Source organism: Balearica regulorum, chromosome 2, assembly GCF_011004875.1.
Source record: "Balearica regulorum gibbericeps isolate bBalReg1 chromosome 2, bBalReg1.pri, whole genome shotgun sequence".
NCBI lineage: Eukaryota > Metazoa > Chordata > Aves > Gruiformes > Gruidae > Balearica > Balearica regulorum.
In genome coordinates, this window is record NC_046185.1 from 64,510,615 (window position 1) to 64,527,052 (window position 16,438).

General features: G+C 40.8%; 1 protein-coding gene across 4 annotated transcripts in view; it reads left to right on the top strand.

Annotated features, from left to right (window-relative positions):
- Positions 1-10,453, top strand: part of ZNF407 (zinc finger protein 407) — a 348,756-nt gene extending 338,303 nt beyond the window's left edge. For all 4 annotated transcript variants that reach the window (XM_075744551.1, XM_075744553.1, XM_075744552.1 and 1 more), the window contains one exon: positions 7,940-10,453. In XM_075744551.1, coding sequence (XP_075600666.1) covers positions 7,940-9,291 — 1,352 coding nt within the window. In that variant the 3' untranslated portion in view covers positions 9,292-10,453. The remainder of the gene's footprint in view (positions 1-7,939) is intronic.
- The last annotated feature ends 5,985 nt before the right edge of the window (positions 10,454-16,438 follow it).

Sequence of the window (16,438 nt, forward strand, 5' to 3'; positions counted from 1 at the left end):
ATCCTGCATGCGGAGAAGTCCTGTCCTTGAATTACTCTAGTGTGCAATGATCAGAACTTACCGCTGATGTTTTGTTAGCATTTACTAGCATCGTCTTGGCAGAGGGTGACCTCTAGTACTGACTCTAAACATTTTCAATTTACAGACTCAAGAATTTTTGCTGTCTTTGCCTCTCATTCTTTTGAAGAGGTCAGCCCTTTACAAATTTGCCACAAGAAAGAAGTTCGAAATGCCGTATATACTTAAAGAGCTTAATAGGAATATAGCCACAATGAACACACAACATACAATTCATTTTAATATTTACAGAAGAAATTCGCATTGTTTAAAGTGTACACGAGCAGCTGCTGTCATTTGGCTACGAGCAGATGTTAGACCTCCAAAAGCTTCGCTGATAATTAAAATACTAACAGTTAGTGTTTTACCCCAGCTGCAGGTTCTGTTTACTGTAAATTTGATTTTAATGGTGCCTCTGTGCAGTTATTGAATAGAGGTTTGTTTTCTACTGTACATACAAAAGTGTCTACTATGAAGACAAATGGTTATTTCCCATAATTTACTCTGGAAAGATATGAATATACTCTGCAACATAGTTGAATTTATATATGAAATACAGATATGACTATCACATTGTAAATGGTACTTTCTTGCTATCTTAACTAACAAAAAAGAATTAGGGAAACTTACTGTATCTAGTTATTCCAAAGCATTCCCCCTGAAAACTGCTGTGCTTTTCAAATGGGTTGAGAAGTGCCCTCAAGCAAAGAACAGGTGCTCCTTTTGACTGAATGGGTGCATAAATCAGAATAAATAAATACAGGAAATCACGATACTCGTATTTGATAGGTACGCAGAAGAATATGATTTTTGCTTGATCATTTAATAACATGATGTTTTATTTTAGGTATCCCTTACAAGTGTCTGTTCTCTTTAGTGCATATATGTACATCAAACGTTAGGGAAGGCTAGCCACTTTCAGAATTGTTAATCCCAAGGGCCTGATTATGCAAACACAATGCATAATGCAAGCTACCATGTTTAGTCCCTTTGAGACTATTGAGGCTAACTATGGCAGTAAGCAGTACTCTTGATAAATAAATGTTTATAAGACCAGGATCTAAATGTATATATTCTTGAAAAACAAAAACTCTTGCTGAGATAATAATGACAAAAAGGGGGTTTTGCTTTTTTTGACAAAACAGTTACTGTCTCGGACTAGACCATTTCAGAAATCCAGATCATTTTCCTTATGAGCAGAGCTTGTGGGGTTTTTTTTCCCCTGATTTTCTCATATTAATGTTCACATTATTTTTTGTATTATCTTATATGTTCTGTCTGCCTAGGAAACAGAATTCTCTGGTTTGATCAAGTACCTGGTACCTCTTGAAATTGGGATTCTGATCTAGAAGTGCTAAAAATGCACTTTCCAGTTGCACTGCAGGGGTTAAAACAGAAAAAAGTGCATCCGTGTAGCATCAATGTCAGTTGTTCCCAAACTGAGGGCCAGAGTAGCCTTTCAAGCTGGACTGCCAAGAAATGTCCAGGCTGGCTATCCTCATCTCCAGCTGCTAAATTGCACTGGAAGAGATAGCTAAAATGCTCCAAATACATTCCTAATGCTGCTTGTCCATATAGGTAATTACTGTATATGCCACAGGGAGGTTTTTGCTCACAAGTAGGACTTGAGAAGACAAGCCTGCATCCTGGCAAGCAGGTAAAGAGGAAAAGTAGGCTACAAGAAAATCGGTTACTGTGCGGGTTAGGCAGTTGTAAAATCTGCATGTTAACACTGTATGTGTTTGCCATGATCAGTGGGAGTTTCAGTATGTATATTTTTTATTTGCATAGTGTCTGTAACACTGGGCTCTATAGTGATCATTTTTGACCTTGAGCTCAGGAAAAGAGAAACTGAAATTTTTCACAGAGAAGGCCTTTTCCTAAAGGTTAATTGGACACTGGAGGGAAACTAAACCAAACCAAACAAACCTAACTGAATGGCTCAGCTATTTATTTTGGTGGTTGTTTTTTCTTCTTTTTTTTTTTTTTTTTTTGTTGTTGCTATTGTCATAGTCCTCTAAGGTGTGGGAAGTAAAAATAGCAAGCAGGAAATTTCAGTCTGTTTTTCAAAAGAAAAAAAAATTACAAAAATATTTTCTTTTACATTTTAAGGAAGCTAAAAGGACATCTGCTGCTTTGTTTAAGATACCTGAAAGGTTAAAATTTCATCCTTTATTCAAGCAATTCTTAAAAGACCTTGAAGTTTCTAAACACGATTGAATGGTTAAGGACAAAGCTAGAAGCCAAGAACGTTTTGAGTTTCAGCATTGAAACATGACATTACTGGATTTTTAAGTAAAAAATGAACTATTAATACTATTTGGAATTGGTTTTGTTGTTTAATTTTCCTTTTTACAGTAATAATATACTGAAAGGAAAAAAAAAACTTGCTGCATTGATATCTCTTGAGATTTATGAACTTTGTGTCAATGGTGGATTTTTTTTATGTCTCTTAGGGAGCTGGTTAAGTCCCCTATAGGTATACTTATTTGTACTGCTTTACAAATATTTGCTGCCTTTGTGGACAGAATAGTTCTGACAGAGCCATTTTAGCTTGCTGATTTATTTCACTTCTTGGTTTGACCCATCCTTTTTTCTTTCCTTCAGCAGAAGACATGAATGAGCCTTCACAACCTCTTATTTAGTAGCTTAACTAGCTGGTTTAAGAAATGCTGACCCATGCATCGCTTGCACATAAAAACCTTAAAAATGAGAAAGAATAGGTTTTACTATGGTTAAGAAAAAGAGATCTGAAAAATGTAGCTTATTATTATGGCCTCCGAAAATCAAGGAAATCCTAAAGTTATGACATTATGCCACAGTTCTTAGACTGCACTTAATTAATTAAAGTAGAGATCATTACAAAAATAATTTAAAAAAGAAAGAAAGAAAGAGCAGAAACTTGGAGCTTGATCAAGGCCTAAATTATTTCTTTATGAATTTGAATGGTGGACTTACCGTGCCACTCAAAATATTGTACTACTGTGTAGAAAATAATTTTTAAAATAAAAAAAATCAGTTGCTCATTCAAGTGATGCCCAATATAAGTTGAATTTTCTGTATCTTTTAAATTCCTTGAAGGTGTATTTAATTGAAGGGAAAAGATGTTTCTTTGCATTCGCATTATTTAATATTCATTGCATTTTACCAAATATCCGTATGCGTCAATAAATAAAGTACCTAATTACCAAAGTACGAAAAATTAAGTGTTGCTGAATAGGGTGCTATAAATCAGGCCTCCTAGAAGTTTTGCAGAAAAGGAAAAATAGCTGGTTTAAGCTTGCTGTGTAAATGCAGATCATTTCCGTCGTCGTAATAGATTATTTCATTTATGACTTAGTGCTTTGTCCTAAAGGTGCTCCTGTGAAGGATGTCCTCAGCCTAGCCTCACCGTGCACAACTGCTTGCTACAACTTTTGGGGAAGGGTTAGAATTCTAAAGAGGCTGCTGGCGGAGAGCAAAGTGGTGCTTTACATAGAGTATTAGCCCAGACTTTCCTAACGCATTACGCATTTCTTTCTGAGACAAGCCTCCTTAATGCCATCTTTATCTGCTACACGATGCATGAAATCTACTTTCTGTTTTAGAACTGCGGCTGACCCCCGACCCCGCGAGTGGCGCCACAATGTGACCTTTCTATTGTCATCAGCTTTCATTCTCCTGAAAATTCTATGAATTTTTATTACAAGTTTTTTTAAACCAAGCTGAGGCTTCAACAAATTACTTGACACAGATGAGATGAAGTTGTTGAAGTAGTGTTAGATAAGTTTTACAGCCAGCATGTGTGCTGCTGAACAGTACAAAGCCAGTGTCCTACAATGTCATACACCAGTAACTGCTGAGCCTACTATTGGATAAATACATCATTTTATGGAACATTGATTGTTCTATAAACCCAATGGAGTATTATGCTCTATGATCAAACCATTTAGATTGTGTGTAGAGCACAGAAAATGCCATATTCAGGATGGTACTAAAAGTGCCATTTGTGTATTTTATGGATGTCATTACGGGGGAAACTTCTCTCTGTAGGCCCTGTTTACTGCAAAATTTTTTAGTCTGTAATGACATTTTTCATTCACAACGTATGCCTTCAAGAGAGGGGGCCCTTGTTTTATTTGTTTCATTCGAGTTTACTGCACAAATCCTGTACATTTTAATTAAATGTAAGCTTAACAAAAGAATAAGGTATTTATTCTGCGGGGAACAAATGATGACAGTAACAAAAGAATAAAAAAGACACACAAAAGAAAGTCAGGTATTGAGTAAAAGAGAGGGAAAAAGGTACTAAGCCCTATTTGTAGTTTCCCAGAAGCACATTAAACATCAAAGCATTTCTTTTAGCCCTATTTCGGGAGTTTGTGGTCTCTGAGAATTAAAATAACCTGCGAATATGGATTTAATGTCTAAAAAATCCTGACGTTTTCGAATAAAAAACTAACAGTCGCTCAGGACTCCGACTGATAAATAATGGCTCTGCTGAAATGACAGACTTCTTGGAAAGAAACCAATTCTGTGATCATTGCACCCCTAGATATGAAACACCTCTTTACAAATTGTCTGAATATGAGCTCTCGTATCATTATATTTTGTCATTTTAATACCTATTTGTGTATCTTTTTAATTTGCAGTGACACACAATCAGCAACAAGTCCACTTTTCCCAATATTAATGTGGGCTTGTATTGCAGCTTATGTTTGCCATGTCAGCCAACACTTAGTTCTTCTCTTTACCTGTTTTTAAGAGGGGGCGAGAGGCAGCCTGGATTTAGTAGAACAACATGATTTGTTTCTACATACAGTCCAATAATGTGACATGTTCCTTAAATACATAAAAATTCCTACAAATGTTGTGTTGGATAGCAGTGCTCCATTATAGAAATGCACTGTTCCAAAGTCGAAATAGCAGCTAAACCTCAACATACATTGTTTTCTAAATATCTTCCCTACTTGGCTTTTCACTGTTAAAACAAAAGAAAACCAGTAAAATCTGCAATTCATATTTACCATGAAAAATCACTGATATTGAAGTTGATGTTCCCAGTAAATTCTTGGTCATAGTCCAGTTAAAATTTAAAGTTACAGTAGATTCACATTAGTTTAAATGACACTTGAACTTCTACACAGCTCAACATTAATTCATTATAGTTGAAATGGAAGAATCTTCAGTGGGTGAATCTTTTACAATCTGATTGAGGCTGTTACATTTTATAGGAGCCATTTTTCAAAGCAGTACTGACAGCACTCGAAGTTATTAAATTGCTGAATCAAAAGATGGACCTGCAATCGCATTTATGAACTGTGATGGAATAGCTGGGGTTGCACTGAGCTGAGGTTAAGATGTTGGTGTAGTTAAGCTTCATCACACCCCTTAGTGACAGCAGTATTTACCCGTGTAGTTTACTTTAATGGTCAGGAAGTGGCTTAACTCACCTCTGGATTCAAATAGATTAAGTAAGCAGTCAGAATGGCATAATTATCAGTGCTGCGAGGGATTCACCGGATAGCTCTTCACCCAGGAGACTTCCCATTCAATTGCACAGTAAAGACTGGAGTTGCATAGATTCACGGGTACGGCATTTATCTGAGGAGATGAAAACAGGATGAATTTCCTTTTTCTTTCCCTTCCCCAGACCAGAGCTTCTCCTCAATGCAGTGACGCTGTGTCCCGTACATAAATTATCGTGATCCTAGGGGAAAGATGTCATGATTTTGCTGTGCGCGTGTGAAAATTATGATCGTAGAGTTATTTTGATTTTGAAATCCAGTGGAAAATGCATGATTTGTAGAGTTATTTTGATTTTGTGCCACATCACTGCCAGCCTTCTCTTTTATCATGTCAACAAAGCAAGACTCCTGAGAGAATTAATTACTTCTACTCTATTATAAAATGTGGAGGAGCTAAGATAATTGTCATTTTATGTTGATTTCCCCTTCCTATTTTTCTGCTCTTTGGGGGGTCTTGTGAATGTCAGTGCCTACAGAGAGCACAGGAAAAGTGGGGATAAGAACCAGTCGTACCACAGGAAGCTTCCTTCTCGCTTATGCCTGACAAAATGTACTTCAATTGCATGTGCCAGATTTATCATGCAGCATCACTTGGAAACACTCTCATGGCTTAAATTGTTAATTTTCTTTTCCAAAGATAACCTGCCTTGCAAACTAAGATGGAGAAAGTTGTATAACATCAGTTTAGACTTGTGAAGGTGATTTGCAGCCTTTCAGCTTAACAAAATTACTCCTTGCGCTTCACAGTACAGTTCTCCACCAGAAGCTTTGTAATAGAAAAAAAGATAGACAGACAGACAGATAGATAGATTAGATAGATAGATGCCAGCAGGAGCTCAGTCTTTTAAGCACTTGTGTTATCTCGGAATATTAGGTTGATATGCACCTTTGCCTTTCAAGTTGCCAGAGGATGCAAGATGCCAGGTACTCTGTCTCGGAGTAACACAGCTCCTAAGTGTAAACTTACCTTTAAGCAAATGATTCTCTGGTTTTTAGATCCCAGTTTAGTTCTCTGGGGGATCAGAGCCTGACAGCTCTATGCTTTGGGTGGAAGAGCCCCCTTAGTATAATTTTGTTGGCCTCTTGAGTTCAATGGAGCTTGTTGTTCTATAGAAGTGTCTTGGTGGCTTGGCAAGTACAGTGATAGCCTGAAATTTGGCTGTAAGAGTCAATTCTTTTTCTTGCTTGCTTTATCCCAAACAAGCAACGACGTACCTATGTGTGTTAGTGATAAGATGCTACACCTGTTATTCCAGAGATGTGATTTCAGTCTGTGTAGGTGAATTTAAACTAGAGCATGGGTGTGGGTAGTCTCAGCAGCATGGGCTTCATCGGCCTTCCCAAAGCCCATCTGGCATTAGATTGTCCCCTCGTTCTCTGTGTGTGCACTGGTCGTGGCCCAAAACTCACTTCCCAGCACCTGCAAGAGCTGCAGGGGGGCCTCAGGATGGCACTGCCATGGGGAGACAGCGAGTGCTAGAGCTGTTCTGTCACGGACATCCACAAAGCTGGTCACGGGGTGCTCTCAGTTATGTCTTCCCAAAAATGCCAAAGGCAACCCTGAGGCCATGCTTTGACGATGGCGGGCTTGACTTTGTACAGCTGTGGGCACCATTTGCTTTGCTGAAGCTTTATTGTTAGTGATGAGAACTGAGAAGGAAACCTTCAATGACCCAAAACCAGACTGAGTGGCAAAGCAAGCAGTTAGAATGTGTATTTTAATCTGTTAACTGATTTAATGTAGAAATAATTAAGAAGTGTAATTGAGGTTTCTCTGGCTGATACTTTATAGAATAGCCTGCTCAGGGTAAGAAAAGTACCAAGTGTTTTCTCCAGGTAACTAGGCTAGTGACTCAGTCAGGTGTGCTGGAGAAGATGCTAGGTGGGAAATAAAGGGGAAGACAATGACATCAAAATGACAGCATGGCAATTACCTCGCCGACAAAAGCAGGGTATTAAGAAGATCAGCCACCATTTTTCACACCCAGATATGTTTAATGTGATATAGGATCCTAAAATTCATTACTGAAGTACTGAAATATCACCGACAGGATCTTCTATAAAAGATGTGTTAATGGCTTTTAACTGTGTACTGTATTTATCTAGGCTTTTTTTATACAGCATATTTTTAAAAACACATTTAAATTGTTAATAGGCTGCAGAATTGTTAAACTCAGCAATTATTTCAACCTGTAAATATGTTATTTGGAAAACATGCAAATTGTTTTTGTTCACTTGCTCATTTTATCTGTGTTTTCTGCCAATGAAATCTAAAAATTATCAAGGATTTTTTTTTCCATTTGAGCTACAATTTGTTAAAGTAGTGAACTGATATTTGCCATGATACCATGTTAACAGCATATTTTATCTTGTAGGCATTGTATCCAAGTCCTATGAGTGCCGACTGAAGGGGCAAGGAGCAACCTTTGTGGAAACTACAAGTCCTTTTACTGCAGCAGCACTGGGAGAGGTTTCTCCAGTTAAAGAGAAGGTCTTTCGGAGCAGTAGAAGACAGCCACAGTCACCTGAAGAAGTTCAGCAAGTTATTATTATTCAAGGATACGATGGTGACTTTGCAATTGATGCATCTGTGGAAGAAACAGCAGCAGCTACCCTTCAGACTCTAGCAATGGCTGGGCAGATGGCCAGGGTGGTCCATATTACAGAAGACGGGCAAGTCATAGCTACAAATCAAAATGGCTCACACGTGAGTAGTATGGTTCCAGGGCAGATACTTACCGAGCAGTTAGCAGATGTTGCAACGCAAGTGGTAGTGGTTGAAGGAACAGGAACTGATATGGAGGAGGCCGTTCGAATAGACACGGTTCCTGACTCCAGTAGCACTGTACTGCAGCAGATAATGCGACAAGAAGTATTAGATGCTTCTGAAGCTACAGTCCATCCTCCAGACTCGTCCTCGGCATTAGACGCCCTGCTTTGTGCTGTAACAGAGCTGGATGAAGTGGAAAACAAATCTGGACTCCTTGACAGATGCAGGTCTGGTCACAAAGATTTCTTGCAAATGCCAAACCCAGAGACGCCCAGCGTTCCCAGTGATGCAGAGGGACAAGAAATACAAATGTTCCATGAAGTTCAAGAGACTCAGGAAGATACCGAACCTATGGAAGTAGTGACGCGGGTCATGCACCCATCGGCTATAATTGCATCTCAGGAGAGAGCTCAGGCTGCCTTCAAGAAAATGGTCCAAGGAGTATTACAGTTTGCTGTATGTGATACGGCTGCGGCCGACCAGCTGATGAAAGAAGGTGTCACTCAGGTCATTGTAAATGAGGAAGGGACTGTGCATATGGTAGCTAGAGAAGGCTCTCAGATAATTATGCAGGAAGCTGGTAGCCATGCGCTCAGCGTCCAAAGCGAACACATGGATTTAGTTGAGTCAGATGGGGAAATATCACAGATTATTGTCACTGAAGAAATAGCACAAGCCATGGTTCAGGGTTCTGATGGTGACTTCTCTGAAGGTGCAACCCACTACATCGTCACAGAATTGCCACCAGACATGCAGGATGAGCCTGGTGTGTACTCGCACGCTGTGATAGAGACAGCTGGGTCTCCAGAGATTTTGCAGGCTGGTACTGCTATAAAAGAGGAAGCCGTATCCCCTGATAGAGCAGGAGAACAGTTAACAAGCATGGTCATTTATACAGAGGGTGGCTCACAAGTAATTAAGGGCCAGAGAGATGATAATGAAGTACAAGAAGCATGAAGAGCTTCATCTTCTAGGCTCGATGCAGGGCAAAGCTGGAAATTGCCAGATCCATGGAGGAACTGTTTTCCTGGAACATTTTCTGTAAAACCTTCTCAATACAACGTCCTCCTAGCCAGGTAACAAATATGCACCCTGCGGGAGGTGAAAGTCAGCTACTAGGAGAAGTTCACTGAAAAGGATAGTACAATCTTGTTACAATAGCTCTAAGAATTTTATATGGGATTATTAGAAAACAAGCATATTAGGGTACAAAGGAGGATAAAAAGCCCCCCCAAGGTGTAGGTATTGTTCTGTTCACTGCTGGCTTTGTTGTTGGTTTTGGGTTTTTTTTAATGTTTTATCTCAGGGTAATTCCCTGGCTTCTGTCATTTTTGTCTAACATAATCACAGGAGTAAAATAATTCCACTTACACGTACATTTTGTGAACGGATAAATAAGCAAAAAATACAAAACCCACAATAACGAGGTGAACAGGTAAGCTTACAGACTGTAATCGATGCCCTTTATTTTAAAGAAGAACAGGTGACATTTTGCTTTCTAGAACCTTACTTTAAAATATCCCTGGCTAAAAGTATGTCATCAAAATAAGTATTTTTTGCATCGAAAATAAAATTTTTCATAGTAGCTTACTCTTTCATGGCATCACTTAGGACTTTTCCTAAAGAAGAGCTCAAAAAAGCTACACTTCAGAAAATTCTTGATTATGTGTATTCAGGAAGAAGAACTTGATGCCTGTAACTTGCACTTAATTTTAGATGAGAGTCCTACATAAGAAATGTGCTTTTTTTTTTTAAAAAAATATTGTCGCTGTCAGTGTTTTGCTTTTCTTATAAATAGTGCTTCATATAAATACCATTTTGCAGTTAATTTTGTGAGCGACTTCTGAAATGTTATGGGGGTTTTTAAAGAAAATTCTGACATTGACATTAACAAGTAGGAAGAAAAAAAAAAAGGTGACCTTGTATTTCTTGCTTAGTCCAGAATGTCAGTTATTTACTTGTGGATATACTACAATTGTTCAATGCAAGTTCATGTTGAAAAGATTTGTTTCATGATACAACTGCTTTTGTTTCTTTAAAAAAATTGTAAAATACAAACTGGCAAGGTTTGGGGATTATTTTTTTTTTTTGTCTTTCAAATAAAATGTTAGCATTAAAATGAAGCATCATGATTTTTAATATTAAGCAATAAACAGAACTGGCATTCAGCAGGAGCAAACGAATGCTATCTGTTATGTCTGTGCATTTTCTCTTTTCTCTTTTCCTTTCTCTAGCTCGCTAGATAGATAAAGATAAAAGAATCTAATTTCTGAAGTGTGCCTCATGCATGCTTAATATAATTGTGTAAGTGTTTAGGGTATAAGCCATGCTGACTCTAGAGATAACTGGGTTTCCTATCACATTTAATATCTTAAAATTATCAACTGTAAGAAAGTTGGGGTGAGGTAAAACAATAGTTCCGTCCTGAAGCAACTGTTTAAAAATGTATTTTCTGATAGAGCTGCTGAGAAAAGGTGCTTCATTCTGGGGCTAGAAGATCCTGCTGTCTTTTCATCTCTTTTTATTATTATTTTTTAAGTTTTATTATTTTCCAGGAATTAAGGTTGTGTCTTTGTCAAACCCCAAAAAAAGTAAATTTCAAGTTAGACATCAAGCTTCATAATTAGCCGAGTTTGACTTGCTCATCTTTCTTAAAAGTGACAGGCTGTTCACTTACTCTTAAATACTGTCTTCAGCAAACAGTGACAGGATCAACTCCCGTTTGTTATCAGGAAAAAGGTGACCTTTACAAAATGATGGCCCTCTGCAAGGCTCTCACAGATGTTCAAAAACCGGAATGTTTTTCAGTGGAAATATTTCTTCTTGATCATTTCTCCTGTTAACTGTAGCCCTGTGGTCTTGCAGCTTGGATGCTAATTCTTTGCTGTGCTTAGTCCTGTATGGCTAACCTTTCTGCTGCAGTACAGGGTGTTGACACTGACATGCTGCAGTTTACCATTTGTGATTTATTTAGGATAAATATGTCTCAGGTGGCATTTAATCCTTCATAAAACCAGTGTAGCCTGCAGTGTCAAACCAGCAATCACATTGTATGCACAATGAAAAGAGCAGACCTTTGCATAAAAAAAAGAAAAAACAACCAACCCAGTGGTAGGTGTTCCTGTGCTTGGGAGCATTGGAAAGGATTCACTAACCTACCGTGTGCTGTAATTACCTGGAAGCTCAGGTTAACAATACTTCTCTCTGAGTGTAGCCTGATCACGAGAGCTAATATTTTTCTAGGGCTTTTCTTTTTTCCTCCTTCTTCTTTTTAATGTGCACTTTAAAGTTAACTTATTAGTGCCCTACAACTGCAACATTAGAAATCAAGGGTGACATTCATTCCTGTGTAGACAGCCTGCTTAAGGACTCCGCACACTGTCTCAACCCCATGCTAAAATGCTCTCCGAAAGTCAAGGCCACAGCAGATCTCTCCCAGGGCTTAGGAAACTCCTCCCTGGCATTTGTCTCCCTCCTGTGCCTGAGCTCCTGGTGCTGTGCCATATCGTAAACTGAGAGGAGATTAGCTGGATCCCTCCAGGGATCTGCCCAGCTTTCCCCTGCCCTCTGCCCTGGGAAGCAGGGAAGGAGGCAGCGGAGGGAGGCTCTTGGGGTACAGCAGCGCCCAAAAAGGACCTGAGCGCCCAGGACGGCCGTGCACGGTGCCGGCGAGGCACCCGTGGCATGTCGGGGAGCAGGCTCGTGGGCTGCAGGAGCCCTTGGCCGCAGGTAGCGTCCACCGCCAGAGCACAGTAGAAGAACTTGTGCGATGGACCTGGGAAGGCGGATAGCCCAGGCAGCCATTCACTGCTAAACGCGTGGTTTGCCGCTTGGTTTCAACGCCTTCAGTTGCCTCTCTCCCGGAAAAATCAAGGGTGACGCTGTAATGGAAGCGGTTATTGAGAGCGCAGTATTCCCGTGCCAGTGCCATGCCTTCTGATATTCTGACTGCCAGAACCATTGGCTTAATTTCCTCTTTGTTATCCATCCTGAATAAGCGTTAACAAAGTTGGATCATACCGTGAACAATGCCAAACAGGTACGGATGTATTTAGGAAGCATTGAACAGGGGGGGGAATGGGACGGACAATGGCACGCCAAAACAAAACCAAAAAAATCAAAACGGAGCAAAAAACCCTAAACAAAAACAAAACCAGAGGAAGAAATGTTTCTGGCAAGCAGTTTCCCCCTCCATTTCTTAAGAATCAGATATACACCTCCTGAGGCAGTGAAGAGATAGCTGGAAACAATGTTTAGAGAAGTATTTCCTATAACAAAAACAAAACAAAATCCCCAAAACCCAATGCGACCCAAGGCGCCCACAGCCACATACCATTCTGCCTGACTACCAGCTGCACTTCGCTGTGGAAGTGAGACAAGCCAGAGCCAATAGTTGATGCGCTAAGGTATGCACATGTGGATTGCGCATAGCGCTGCAAGCACTGCTGTCATTTATAAATGCTACTTTAATACCAGAAATGTTAGCTGCGAGATCCTGGAAGAAATATATTTGTGATGTTTGCGGACAGTGGATTCAGCTTGTATAATCGCTGCAGGAATCTCCGCGCGTCGAAGTTCTCGCGCCTCGGGCTAGCCCTGAACTGAACCTGAGCTTAAAGCGCAGGTGAGTCCCCTTCAGAAAATCAGGGGGATTGAGAGATGGGGCCGGAGCTACTGGCAGAGCCGAACAAGGAGCCGGTGCTGTGGTGGGCGCAGGCCTCGGAAAGCAACTTCTGGGGCTTTCTTGCCAGCTTTCCCTGCTCAGTAGACTTCCTGAGCACAAAAAGCTGTAAACAGAATAAAAAAAAAAAAAAAAAGAGAGAGAGAAGGATGAAGACAAAACCACTCCTGAAATTTGAAACAAAGTTAGTTCTAGTGAGAGGATTAAGTAACAGAAAAAAGGTCATTCATTTGGCAAAATAAAAAAGAGCTGTGAGTTTTCACTTATTTTACTCTGCAATATTAGCCCATAATTTAAGATAGCACACGGCTCACTTAAACAGCCTACCCCTGTTCCATCTTGTTGAAGAATACAATTCGTTTTCTACTCCTCTAGGGTGATATCATTTTATATGAAGAAAAAAGTTAGCTCAGATGGCAGTTATATGTTTCGGAAGCACCTTCTAATCAGGGATTGGTGATTCATTATTAGCTTCAGCAGGCGATCCATCTGACATGTAAGGGGAAAAAATTAGCAGCTGTCACTGCATGATGAGTTAATTTCCTGATAGGCCTGACACTGAAAAGCCATTTGGAGACATGGAGATGGCTGATGAGAAAACCTGGTGCTGGTTTATAATTGGAGAGAAAGAAAGGGCAGAGAGACAGAGGGAGATGGGGGAGGGACTGGGGCTAATCTACAAGTGGGGATGGATGTTTGTATATTTACTAAATAGGCTGTTTCACAATAACACGCGTTGCTGCGCGTACACACCTTGGCGGTTAAGTAATAAGGACCGGGGCCTTTCGTTTCCGTTCTGCTGTGTGTCATTATTTCTAGTCATTTGTAATTAGTACTCCAGACGGTTTTACGCTTACTCCAGCCTGGGTGAACGGTGTACGAGCATGCGATTGGGTTATCTTGCGGTGACATTGAAACCTGACATTTTAGTGGAAAGGGGAGAAAATGACGCTATCCCTTTAATGGTTCTCGCTGCAATTTTCTTAATTGCAGCTTGAGATTTCAATCAATCATACAAAAATAAACTTATTTGAAACAAATATTGCTAAAACTTCCAAGGGCACAATTGCAAATGATAAAAGGATATTCAAAGAAATCTCTTGTAGAGTATGAGGAAATACGCTCTTCAAAATATATAAGCACATGCTTCTCTGTTTATCCTTTGTAAGAATGGTAAGTAAAACTATGGAGAAAATAGGCATGCAAGACCAAATATAGCCCAGTGTGGAATCTGCCTTGTGTGTGTAATAGGGACGGCAACTCAAAGTCTTTTATATGTATTAAATAAAGCTAATAGAAAGCCCTCGGCCAGAGACTAATTTCTTCTGTGGCTGTGCATGTTAGGTACTTCTTTAAAGGGCTACTTGTTTTCAGCTATTTAAATAAGGTATTTAATATTCCCAGCAAAGGAAGCCAGGCTTTTCTTTCCCTGAAGAAAAAAAAAAAAAAACAAAACCCAAACACGATGAATACTTAAAACTTTTTTTTCAAGATGGTAGGCTACAACGGGATTTTTGCCATCACGGGAAGATCGGTTTTGGCTGGGAAGAGCATGAACCAGTAGCTTCCACCAACTCTATTTGTACAAAACTAGCTTCACCATTCTTAAATGACGGTCAAGGGTTGGGGAGCTGTGGTGGAGGGGGGGAGATCCACGGCAGGCAGGTAGCTCTGGCACGTATCACGCAATTGAAATACGATAGACGACTAGTTCACAAGTTAGGATTATGTCCTGCAATACAACAGGACACCTGACCTTGTTTAAAATACGTTCTTGTCCTCTGGCAGCAACGCATTTATCAATCAAGGCTACTTTGAGTGACCAGACGTAACGCGTAGCCCTGCCCAGGAGGTCAGCATTATCGGAGCACCATTGGGTTCTGCGAGTTTCTGGTTAGTAAGAGCAGCAAGCCCCTGGGCAGAAATAGCTTCACTGCAGGGTGGCTTTTCTTCCCAACCTCTGATCACTCTCGCTGCCTTGAATCCTCACTCCTTACTGCAGCTTTGCCATGTGTTGGTTCAGCTGCTGGGAGGTCCTGCGCACAGACTGCCGTGTTCAGGAATGATCCACCCGGATATGCATGGAGCAGAAGGGGTGATTGGTCTGTTACCTCTGCTAGGTCCCATCCCTTGTTATGCAAGTAGCCATGAGCTTCCAGATCCATGCAACCTTCAACAGATTTTGAAAGTCATCCAGCTCCTTGGGAGGGCTGATTGGGTAAGTTAAGCGTCACCACGGGACATATGGTCAGACAAAGGAGAAGAAAAGATTGAGCAAATCCAAGGGTAGCTGGCAGAGCCTTTGATTCTTAGTCTGCTAGGAACTGAGCTTTATAAGGAGCTTCTGAAAGCAGAAATGGAACTGAATTGCCAGAAACCAAAAGCAATGACTGCTCACACAAAACAAAGACAAAAACCCGGTGCCTTTCCAGCACACACCCACAACCCAAACCCAGCTCCCTTCCCCTCTCTGTTTCCACCCCTTCTCCACCAACACGCAGGGCAGAGACAAGCAATTTGGTAGCTGCATTCAGCTGACCCTGCTGTGCCACACAGGACATAGCATTTGGTTTGAAGATCTGGCCAGAGGAAGTGCAGTGTCGCAGGTGACCCCAGGCCAGGAATGGGCTTCTGACACCTCCAAATTCCTGCAAGGGGAGACACCCACAGGGAACTCACATGTCTCATCCAGGTAGGATGGAAGGTCACTAGGTTCCCCTGGAAAGGACTCATTTCTTTTGGAAGTGAGGTCTTTGCAAGCGGTGTCTTATACCAAGAGAGTTTCAGGACTTTCCCCCAAATCCTGCTAAGCTTCCTCAATCTGCCAATGCGTTCCTCTGTTGCCGAGGGTGTGGAACAGGTTTGCATTTTCTGCTCAGCATATGGTGGTGACTGCTGGTGTTTGGTAGCTGTGAAATCCAGATGCCCAGCTCCAAGAGGATTTTTCCCTTGCTAGGGACATCTGGCCATCCTCTCAGCCTTGCTCTTTCTTCTTCTCCTCTTTTTTTTTGCTTGCAGTCTGTAAGCCTTGCCTATGAATTTGCAAAGCAGATCATTCAGCTGATTTATTCTTCTGCTTTAATTCAAGGTTAAGAGGGAGTCAGCAAAGGGGGAAGCCTGGGGTTGTCTTTGCACCTGGGGATCCAGATAGAGACACATCTGTCCCAAGCCCACCGCCTGCTCTTGCCAGGGCAGCAGAGGGGCTGGGGCTGCTGTGGTGTGTTGAACAGAAGGCAATGGCACTGTCGGCTGGCAGCAGCCTGGTGGGGATGGCAGGTGAAGGGAAACTTAGAGGGATGCATCCGAAACAACAGGATGGCTGGCTTGCTTTGGCTCAGAGCAGCTAGGCGCTGTCTGGGGTGTTTCTGCTCAGACTCCTGCCTTAAATCCATATGCGAGCTATGATGATAAAATTTAGGGACA